This window comes from Bison bison, unplaced genomic scaffold (genome assembly GCF_000754665.1).
Source record: "Bison bison bison isolate TAMUID 2011002044 unplaced genomic scaffold, Bison_UMD1.0 scf7180017864236, whole genome shotgun sequence".
NCBI classification, from domain to species: Eukaryota; Metazoa; Chordata; class Mammalia; order Artiodactyla; family Bovidae; genus Bison; species Bison bison.
In genome coordinates this window covers 2,462,606-2,473,582 of record NW_011494808.1, presented here as the reverse complement: position 1 = coordinate 2,473,582, position 10,977 = coordinate 2,462,606, and the positions used below count along the sequence as shown (strand labels likewise).

General features: G+C 45.8%; 1 protein-coding gene across 1 annotated transcript in view; it reads left to right on the top strand.

Moving 5' to 3' along the window:
• KAT6A (K(lysine) acetyltransferase 6A) overlaps positions 1-10,977 on the top strand; it is a 107,644-nt gene that overhangs the window by 92,696 nt on the left and 3,971 nt on the right. The window contains exons 12-16 of the mRNA XM_010846445.1: positions 1,256-1,487; positions 2,174-2,408; positions 3,762-4,394; positions 7,038-7,350; positions 9,365-10,976. Of these exons, the coding sequence (XP_010844747.1) occupies positions 1,256-1,487; positions 2,174-2,408; positions 3,762-4,394; positions 7,038-7,350; positions 9,365-10,976 (3,025 nt within the window). The remainder of the gene's footprint in view (positions 1-1,255; positions 1,488-2,173; positions 2,409-3,761; positions 4,395-7,037; positions 7,351-9,364; position 10,977) is intronic.

Genomic DNA, 10,977 nt, shown 5'->3' with positions numbered 1-10,977 from the left:
GTGCGATTGCCTTCTCCGGACTGTGTCCCTAACCATATTTAATTGGAAATATGTGCCAATATGTGACACAATATAACCACCATATGTGGTTATTTTTTACATTTTCCTGTTTTTTTCTTCCAACTAGTAGTAGAGGATAAAACACATAGTTTCCTTTAGTATCAGTATATTGTTTTGAAATAGGACTCGTGATTGGATGTGTTATGCCATTAAGTAGCAGAGTTAGGAAGAATATTTTCAGTCATTTTTTTTGGAGCTATACAAACAACAGTCTGTATGATTATAGTATTTGTTTTTATTTTAAAACTGTTCCTGATGTGATGTGTTTTCCCACTTCACCATTCTTAGATGGATATTTTCTTTGATGACAAAATGCTACCTTTTTCTGCCATCTCCATTTTTGATACTTTCCCTTAGAGTTTATTCCTTTCTTTTCCTGTTCCATGCATTAGACAAGAAGACAGAGTGATAGCACCACACAGTGATGCTGGCATGCTGCATTCTTGCTTATCATGAATTTGGGTGATGGGTGATTGTGAGGAGCATTTCCATTGAAGTGAGAAATCGTCATATAGGTCCCTCATAGAACCACAGTCTTAATAGGATTATGTAAAAACTGAAGGCAGTCTTATATTGTGCAAACAAATAGTTCTGTTGCCATCTAGTGGCCCAAGTAAAACATGCAAGGATGGTTTCCCTCATCATGCTGCTGCTGCTGCTAAGTCGCTTCAGTCGTGTCCAACTCTGTGCGACCCCATAGACAGCAGCCCACCAGGCTCTACCGTCCCTGGGATTCTCCAGGCAAGGACACTGGAGTGGGTTGCCATTTCCTTCTCCATTGCATGAAAGTGAAAAGTGAAAGTGAAGTCGCTCAGTCGAGACTGACTTGTAGCGACCCCATGGAATGCAGCCCACCAGGCTCCTCCATCCATGGGCAAAAAGCGTCTTGCCTCGATCTTATCTGTGCAGCCTTTTAATATGAAGTCCTGATTTTTAACAGCTTGAATATTCTAACAATGTGATTTATATTAACTATAGACAAAGTAATACTAATTTGATTTCCAGAGTGTATAAATTGTGTAATCTTCTTGCAAATTTATTTTCAAGTAATTTTGTAATTTTGTTCTTGAAGGAATTAGCCTCTGAAATGATAGCCTATAATACCTGGATTGATTATGGAAGAAGGGCTTGTTATTTTTGTAAACTGCTATCTTTTAGGCTCTCTGACATATTTGTGATTTGGGGGTTTCTTTAGGTTATTTGTTATCAAAGCGTGAAGGCCAAGCAGGGTCTCCAGAGAAACCATTATCCGATCTAGGTCGCCTTTCCTACATGGCTTACTGGAAAAGTGTAATATTGGAGTGCCTTTATCACCAAAATGATAAGCAGATCAGCATTAAGAAGTTGAGTAAGTTGACTGGAATCTGCCCTCAAGACATCACTTCCACACTGCACCACCTGCGCATGCTGGACTTCCGGAGTGACCAGTGAGTGTTACATCCCTTTGCATCACCTTTGGAAGGTGATTGGGTGGAGGTGTTTGGATCGGGCAGCCGGATTATCAGTTAAAGTGCATGAACTGACGTAAGTGGTGTACTTGGTGATCCTGAGACTTCATTTCCTTTATATATTTTATACTAGTGATCATTTTTTAAAAAACGTTTTTTCTGGTCTTCTGTCTAACTTTCGGACCTAAGCTACTGAATCTGTTACTTATTGGGAGTACCTTCATCATACAAGTAACAGCTGCAGAAATAGTATCAACTAAAATACACCTTTGATTAATTTCCGTACAGATGGCACAGGATGAGCTACAGGTCAGAGAAAAGACAGCTTACCTGTCTAGTGTGATGGAGAAAAGGTCACAAAGAAAGGAGGCATTTGGGCCAGGACAATGGAGAATAAAAGACAGAATGCAAGAGAATAGCAGAAATTTCAGAGGTGGGAAGTGTGAGCCAGGAAGTGACTGAAACAGCTTCCATCGTTCTAGTTGAGTGTGAAGTCTTTATCCACCTTCGTGTTTCTGAGCCATCTCGGTGGTGTCTTTCCAGGCAGGCTTTTTTGAAGCATTTATCTGCTCTCATTTCTAGGGTTTCTGGGAATGTAGCTCCATATTCATTGTTTGGTACTCCTGGTACGTCGTTGATTGCTATAAACTTTTCTCTGGTTTCAGATTTGTGATTATCCGCCGGGAAAAGCTTATCCAGGATCACATGGCAAAGCTTCAGCTGAATCTGCGGCCTGTAGATGTAGATCCCGAGTGTTTGCGCTGGACTCCTGTCATAGTCTCCAATTCTGTTGTCTCAGAGGAGGAGGAGGAGGAGGAGGAAGAGGAGGAGGAGGAGGAAGAGGAGGAGGAGGAGAGAGAGCCGGAAGAGCGTCAGAGCCAGGAAGAATTGGAGCCAAGTGTAAGGGCACGGGCGGTTCCCGGTGTTGGTAACGGAAGAGCGTGTGTTGGTTTTCAGGCGTGTTTGTGATTTACATATAATGGGATCTAAAACCAGTACTATAAACTCACAGTAGAATTTCCAAGTTTATTTCAGTGATAGAAATTTCAGGAAGACTGGGTTTGTTTACTTATTTGTATATTTTCAAGCCTTGTATCATTAGGAAACGTTCAGATTTGTTATATTGTGTTAGTTATGAGTATTTATCAAGAGTGCCTATAAGAGCTAAGTTTGAAGCTGTATAGAAATTGAGGAATCTGAATTAAATTTAAATCTGACCGTTGTTTAAAATGAAGATTCATTTTCCTTAAAACATTAAGGAAATAATGTAAGCAGTGCATATTTTCTAATAGAGCACTGAGCGGCTCCGTGTCTTTCGCCATTAAAGGGTTAGTGAAGGTCCTACGTCATTTTCAACATTTTTCTTCATGTGATGCATACTGTTCTCTGTCCTTTTTTTTTAAAGCAGTGCTTTCATCCTTTAAAACTCTGTGTTCTCTTTTGATAGAAATAGTTTCAATGCCCCCTGTTTAGTGTAATTTTCCAAGTAAAATTAAGTATTCAGAATAAAATAAGTCAAAATCATTCCAGAAATTTTCTTTCATTTTTTGATCATCCTCTTTCTCTTGCCCATGCCCCAGAGTTTGTCTCCTCTCTGTTTATAAATTTCTGATAAATTTCATGAACTGTGTCATTTAACATTTACTAGATTATAAGGAAAATAATACAAGGCTTCCCTTGTAGCTCACTAGGTAAAGAATCTGCCTGCAGTGCAGGAGACCGGGCTTCAATCCCTGGGTTGGGAAGATCCCCTGGAGAAGGAAATGGCAACCCACTCCAGTATCCTTGCCTGGAAAATCTCATGGACAGAGGAGCCTGGTGGGCTGCAGTCCATGGGGTCACAAAGAGTCGGGCACAACTGAGTGACTAACACTTAAGGAAAATATTAGTCACTTTGTTTATTGTTTGCACAGTGGTTAAGAGTACTGGCTCTTGGATCACTGTTTGGGTTTACATCCCAGCTTCTTCATTTGCTATTGCATGGCCTGGGGCAGGCTACTTACACGTTCTGTGCCTCAGTTACCTCATTTGTAAAACGGGGATATAATAATAATATTTCACATAATTGGTATGGATTTTACCCATACAGCTTTTAAAACATTGCATATCACACAAGAGATATTTATGTTAAGTATTAAATAATGTCATCTTTGAAGCTCTGTTTTCTTACCCCAACATTTAAAAGGCCAGAATAGGAGATATAACCAAATAAGACTGAAAATTAACCAGCATGGTTTTATTTCCTAAAATCAGGTGGGGAAGTCTGCATCTCGCGAGAACAAAGAACAGGATTCTTACACTTCAGTAGAAAGTGAAAAGAAACCAGAAGTTGCGACACCAGCCAATACCACTCGATTGAGCAAACAGGTCCTTCCCCGTGACAGTCTTCCTGCCAACAGTCAGCCGTCTCGGCGAGGCCGCTGGGGGAGGAAGAACAGAAAAGCCCAGGAACGCTTTGGTGATAAGGACCCGAAACTGCTCTTGGAGGAGACGTCAGCCCCCCAGGAGCAGTACGGAGACTGTGAGGAAAAGTCAGAACCTTCCCAAGAGCAGTACATGGAGAACGAGGAGCCTTCGGCAGCCTCCCAGGAGCAGCCGAACCAGGACGGGAAGCCAGACGGGCCCAAGAGGAGACCCGGCGAGGGGCTCGAGCTCTGGCGAGGCCCGCCGAAGAAGAGCCCTGAGCCGCTGAAGTGCGGGCTGCCCGACGCCCACGACCGGCTGCCCCGTCGCTACAGCGAGGGTCGCTACTGCGAAGGCCGCTACGCTGACGGGGACCGCCCCGCGCTGCGGGGCTGCAGCGAGAGCAGCGAGGAGGACGGGGAGCCCGAGAGCCCCCGGTCCAGCTCACCCCCGGTGCTCACCAAGCCCACGCTGAAGCGGAAGGTGGGGCCGCCCCGCCCTGCCCCGGCCCGGAGCTCTGAGAGATCGGGGCAGGAGTCCACAGGTGTTAGCCTTTCAGCTGCATGCCCAGTGTCTCCTGGCCTGTGATCTTCCAGTGAGCACGTGTCGTGTGCACCTGGCTCCTCTGGTTCATGAGTGCTCACCTGGAAGTCATACACTTATTTAAGGGCTGACAGGCTGTTTTCAGCTTGCTGGTTTGATTTCAAACTATGACTTATTAGGGATTGAAAAAACCCCCCAGGGACTTCCCTGGTGTTCAGTGGTTAGGACTTTGAGTTTCCACTGTGGGGACCATGGGTTCAAACCCTGGTTGGGAAGCTGAGATTCCACAATCACGAGGCCAAAAGCACGGGTTAGAAATGTTTCTACTAGAAAAGGAGAGGCACACACTCCATAGGTGCATGGAGAGTGGGCGGGACAGTGCCCCAGTACTCAGAGTGACGCCTGTCCCCTCGCCCTGCACAGCGCTGTGTCCTGCCTGGGTCTTTCTCCTCTTCAACCCTCTGTGGTTTCACTTAACTTTGTTTTCAACGTATTTTCTAAACTATATTTCTTCATCTTGCAAACTTTGAATGATAGGTTATTACTGAATGCTATGAGGTGGTAGTCACAGATTCTGTTAAACCGTATACCACAGACCTCCCAAACTGTGGCGTGAACTTTAAACATTGCTGCCAGGCCGAAGCGTGTCAGCTCTCTGGATGAGCCACCCTGGACTAGAGAGGTGGCAGCTTTCACGCAGAGCAATAAAATCATTCTTCTCCTTAGCAGAGCCTTGGGGGGAAAAAAAAAAAAGATAGGGCTATTTATCAGAGAAAAAAGAGCTTTCCATTTTAGGAGCAGTTTTAGATTCACAGATCTATTGCAAAGAAAGTATGAAGAGTTCCTATATTCTCCACACCCCGCCTCCCCTGTTACTGACCTCCTCCCTTGATGCTACACACTGGTCACAAATCGGGAACCAGCACAAGCACTTCATTAACTGGAGCCCATACTTGGTTCAGATTTCCCCCCGTTTCCCCAGGATGCCACCCAGCACACCACGTACCTTGCATTTAGTTGTCATGTCTTTTTAGGCTCCCTGGTTATTGGTGACAGTTTCTCAGACTCCTTGTTTTTGATGACCTTGTCAGTTTTGAGGAGTACTTGCTAGATATACTGTAGAATGCCCCTTATGGTATTAAAATGGGGTGAAGTGTTTTGGGAAGAAGGCCACAGAGGTAAAGTGCCATTCTCGTCACATCATAGAAGGGTATCTGCCATCAGGCTGTACCAGGACCAAATACAAGGGCATCTGCTGTCCGTGTGACTTCTCACTGTTGGTGCTGATGTCAGCCCAAGTCGCCTGACTTCCAGGTGCCAGACTTGTCAGGTCTCTTCACTCTTGAGTTACTGCTGTTTCAGACCCCTTTCTGTACTGTACTCTTTGGAGGGAGGTTACTGCCTGCAACCCATACCTAAGATGCAGGAAGTTCTACACTGCTCCTGAAGAGCAGAATATCTGTGTTAATTACTTGAATTCTGTTCAGTAGAGTTACCCATTTTTTCCTGTTTCTTGACATATCCGTGTGGCCTCATAGATACTTACTTTCACGCCCCAGTCCTCGGATTAGCCATTTCTCCTCAGAGTAGGGCCATGTTTAACCTCGTTTGAAAAACTGTGTTCTCAACTAGAAAGACTAGTAAGTTTGAAGTGGAGAAAAATTGATTAACCTGTTGTTCATTACGTGACTGTGAAGAATATATCTTTGCCATCCTGGGCTTATGTTGCCTTTTTACAAAATAAAATTATGCTATTTCCCTGTGTAAAAAGAGAGTATTATAACAGGCAGTGAGTACATGTACAGGATGCTTGTAAAGTTTTAAATTCACTTGACTAGGAATTGCCAATAATTTTATAGCCACTTCTTTACTGACTGGATGTGACCTTAAAGCAAGTCCTATAACCTTTCTGGCCTCTGTAGACTGAGGGGATTGAATTAGATCAGCTTTGGTAATATATGATACCATTTTGTGATATCTATTATGTGATTTAAGATGTTAGATCAACCCTAGTACAGAAGTATGCCTAATGTGCCACGTCCCAACACCAGACTTGTTTTATGTCTGAAATGCTCGCTAACACCAAGGAGATCTATCCCGACTCCACATTCCCAGGCTCCACTGTAGCTCTCTGTGGATAGTGCATGACAGTGGAAGGCGGCCTTCCTGGTGGTTCTGCTGACACGCACAGTGGAGCTGTGAGATGTACGGTGTTTTATTTCTTCTTTTCTCTTTTGAGGAAAAGAGAAGAGACTAGCCTTTGTGTCATTTCAATATTGAAATAGGCTGCTCCCTAGGGTACTAAATGTACCTGGACTGTTAGTAGGGGAACGATAACATCCACTCTTTCCTCTGTTCTTTTACAAAGTTGTTTTCAGTGATCCTTTTTGTATCTATGACACTTTATGTATATATAGTATCTTAACTATGGTATTTTGAAATAATGTTCAAAATGTCTTTTGGCAAACAGCACTCATTTGATACGTGCTAATTGTGTCAGGTTTAAAAACTATTAATCGTGTTATTAATGAAAATGACGGTGTTCATTACCGTAAATAAAATGCTTCTTTCTCTCTCAAATAGAAACCAATTCTTCACCGAAGAAGGAGAGTCCGAAAACGCAAACACCACAATAGCAGTGTTGTCACAGAGACCATTTCTGAGACCACGGAGGTCTTGGACGAGCCTTTTGAAGACTCCGACTCCGAGAGGCCGATGCCGAGATTAGAGCCAACGTTCGAGATTGATGAGGAGGAGGAAGAAGAGGATGAGAGTGAACTCTTCTCTCGAGGGTACTTCCATCGCTTGGCCTCCCAGGACGTTCTCAGGTGTCGGTCTGATTCTAAGAGGAAGTCTAAAGATGAAGACGATGACGAAGAGTCAGATGATGCTGATGGTATGTTTCACAGAGCGGTTGCTTGTTGTAGTTTCCTGGTTTTGAAAGATACAGCAGTAGTAGCTGCAAAACCTCCAGCAGAGAGGGTGAGGGGCAGATGACCCACCGAGCAAGTGCAGAACGACTTGCAGCCCCCGAAGAGCTGTGTCCAGTGTGCTCATACTCACCTTCTGCCTTACTTCTCTGTCCTTTTTTCGGAGTGTTTTTTCCCAGTTCCCCCATAGCACCTGTTTTTGCCTCAGCAGATAGTAATCTTGCTGTTCGGAAATTGTTCTTTTTGCCTAGTCCTTTCTCGGCCATTATGTGTGTCTTTAGTTAATGGGTGGATGAGACTTAGCGTAAAGAAGATAATTAATAACCCTTTACTGGAGTGCACTGTCTACAGACCTGGCCTGTTTTGCTAATTGTGTATGCTGAGTGCTTAAAATAAGCACTCAGTAAATACAGTTAAATGACTAAGTGCTTAGAAGTGGCTCTCGAATAAGGTCAGACTCGTGTAAATTGGACTTGCTTCAAATCTGTTCCTGAATTGTATCTGTAATATGTCTTATTCAACGAGTAGTAAATTTCTAATAAAAGGGTAACAGTACCTCAAAATAAGTTAAATTTTATGGCATAGCTAAAAATCCGGTGATTAGACTGGTTGTCGTTTCCTCTTTAAAGATGAAAAGAAGGGGCTGATATATGACTTGGGTCCCAAACTAGTTGTTCACATTGTTGCCCGAACTTCCTGCCTTGTGCCGTGTGGCGTCCTTGCTGGGGTCACACTGAGCTGCTGTGCTTTGCTGGGCGAATTCAGAGGAATCACGTCCACGCTTGGTGCATAAACCTATAGCTTTTATGTACTGACTATTTGGGCTTTTAAAAATAAATTCACTCAATTTCAAATCTAGTAGACAACTTGCATTTTCTTCAGTCTCGTGTTTTTGTATAATCAATAGTTTTAATGTAGTGATGACTTAAGTTTTTTGCTTTATTGTGCATGATTTTCCAGAATTTTATTGTGTTATATTTTGAGATATGTAACTAGGAAACTAAAAATTTATTTTGTAAAGTAAAGAATGTGGCACTTTTGCAAAATTCTGTCTTATATCATCATAGATTAAAATAGTATCCTCTAAGTTCTGTTGAACAGAATTTTCTCTAATGTAGCCATTTCCTTTGTTTATTTTCAGGTTACTACTGGTAACTATACTTTTTTAGTCCTACTACTTCCATTCCCCATCCCCTAAAAAAAATTCCTGTTCCTACCTTGCTGGTCTTCTTTTTAAAAATTAATGGAAATGTGGATGTACTTAATGTTGCACCAGACTGTACACCCAAAAATGTTAAAATGGTAAATTTTATGCTATAGATATTTCATAGTTTTTAGAAAAAGTGATGGTGAGAAAGTGATGCTAATATCAAATTTATTTCTAGTAAACCCTTTGCTTCAGGTCAGTATTTGTCCAGGACTACATGTCTTGCAGCTCTTTTTACACAAACACAACACTGGCTGGGAAGTGTTCCTGTAGGATTGCTCAGACATGGCCTGGAGTAGCTGGCTCATGATATTACCTGAAGTAATGATTTTGTAGAAACTAAGAAAACCAAAGCAATAAGATAAATGGGGGGGAGGGATAAGTGAGCTGATATGTAACTTATATGGTAAAGACAGCTTGTCTAAAGTAGCTCTGAGCACTACTAGTATGTGTCCTTGTAAAGCTTATCTCCATTTTTTAAATGATGATCCTGAGTCTTAGGGTAACTTCCCAAAGATGTGCAGTTGGCTTTGATGATGCACTTGAACCTGGTGGGTGGACCAGAATTCTTTTCCTTGTTCTGCCAGTTCCCTCTGTGACTTCAGAAGATATCGTGAAATAGGTTTCTCCTTTAGATTCTAAACTTAGAAATGAAGATAGTCGGGAGTTTGGGGTGATAATAAAATCATTTCTGTTGTACATGTGGGCTCGGACAAAGGCACTAGCAAATACAAGATCCTGTAATTTATTTTATTTTTATCCTTCCTGTGCAGACACTCCTGTCCTAAAACCAGTGTCTCTCTTGAGAAAATGTGATGTGAAGGACGCTCCACTTGAGCCAGATACATCCACGCCCATGAAGAAGAAGAAGGGATGGCCCAAGGGCAAGAGCCGCAAACCAGTCCACTGGAAAAAGAGACCTGGTCGCAAGCCGGGCTTTAAGCTGAGTCGGGAGATGGTGCCCCTCTCTGCTCAAGAGTGCATCGTTGAGCCCATCGTCCCCCTTCCGAAAGCGGGACGTAAATCCAAAATGGAAGAAAGCGAAGAAACTGTTGAACCACAAGAAGACTTGCCTTTAACGGAGGAAAGGAAGGAAGAGGAGGAGCTGCCCCTGGAAGCGGAGGAGGTCGAGGAGGGGGAGGAGGAGGACACCACCAGCAGTGACGTCAGGGCGGCGGCCTCTCCCGCCGAACCCAGCAGCCCGGAGGCCGAAGGCAAGGAGCCCGAGGCCGGTGAGGAAGAGGAGAAGCCCCGCGTCCCGGCAGAGCAGCGGCCGTCCGAGGAGGCGCCGCAGGAGCTGGCCAGGCGGGAGCCCGAGGAGGAGGAGGACACGGCCGCGGAGACAAACCAGAGCGAAGATCACGATGCGGACGACGAGGACGACGGCCACCTGGAGCCCGCCAAGAAGGAGGAGGAGCCGGGGGAGCCGCCGGCGCGGGAGGGCGTCAAGGAGGAGCCTGGCGGCCGGGAGGCTTTTTTAGATCCTAATGTGCAGGGCAGTGGGGAGAACCCGAAAGACAAGGAGGAGACGGAGCCGGATTCCGAGGAGGAGCAGACTTCGCACGATGCGTCCGTGGTGTCGGAGCACATGCCGGGCTCTGAGGACGACCGCGAGGAGGACTCGCGCTCGAAGGAGGAGCTGCTGGAGCTGAAGGAGGAGGAGGAGATCCCGCACAGCGAGCTGGACCTGGAGACGGTGCAGGCCGTGCAGTCCCTGACGCAGGAGGAGCGCGGCGAGCATGAGGGCGCCTACCAGGACTGCGAGGAGACTCTGGCCGCCTGCCAGACGCTGCAGAGTTACACGCAAGCCGACGAGGACCCGCCACTGGCCCTGGTGGAGGACTGCCACGCCTCTGAGCACAACAGCCCGCTGTCCTCCGTACAGTCCCACCCCAGCCAGTCGGTGCGCTCGGTCAGCAGCCCCAGCGTGCCCGCCCTCGAAGGGGGCTACACCCAGATCAGCCCGGAGCAAGGATCCCTGTCCGCCCCGTCTATGCAGAACATGGAGACCAGCCCCATGATGGATGTGCCTTCCGTATCCGACCACTCCCAGCAGGTGGTGGACAGCGGCTTCAGCGACCTGGGCAGCATCGAGAGCACCACAGAGAACTACGAGAACCCCAGCAGCTACGACTCGACTATGGGCAGCAGCATCTGTGGAAACAGCTCCTCCCAGAGCAGCTGCTCCTACGGCCTGTCGTCCTCCAGCAGCCTCACCCAGAACAGCTGCGTGGTCACCCAGCAGATGGCCGGCATGGGTGGCGGCTGCAGCCTGATGCCACAGAGTAGCGTCCCGCCCGCCGCCAACTGTGGCATCAAGTCCCCGCAGAGCTGTGCCGTTGAGAGGCCTCCCAGCACTCAGCAGCCGCCGCCGCCCCAGCCATCG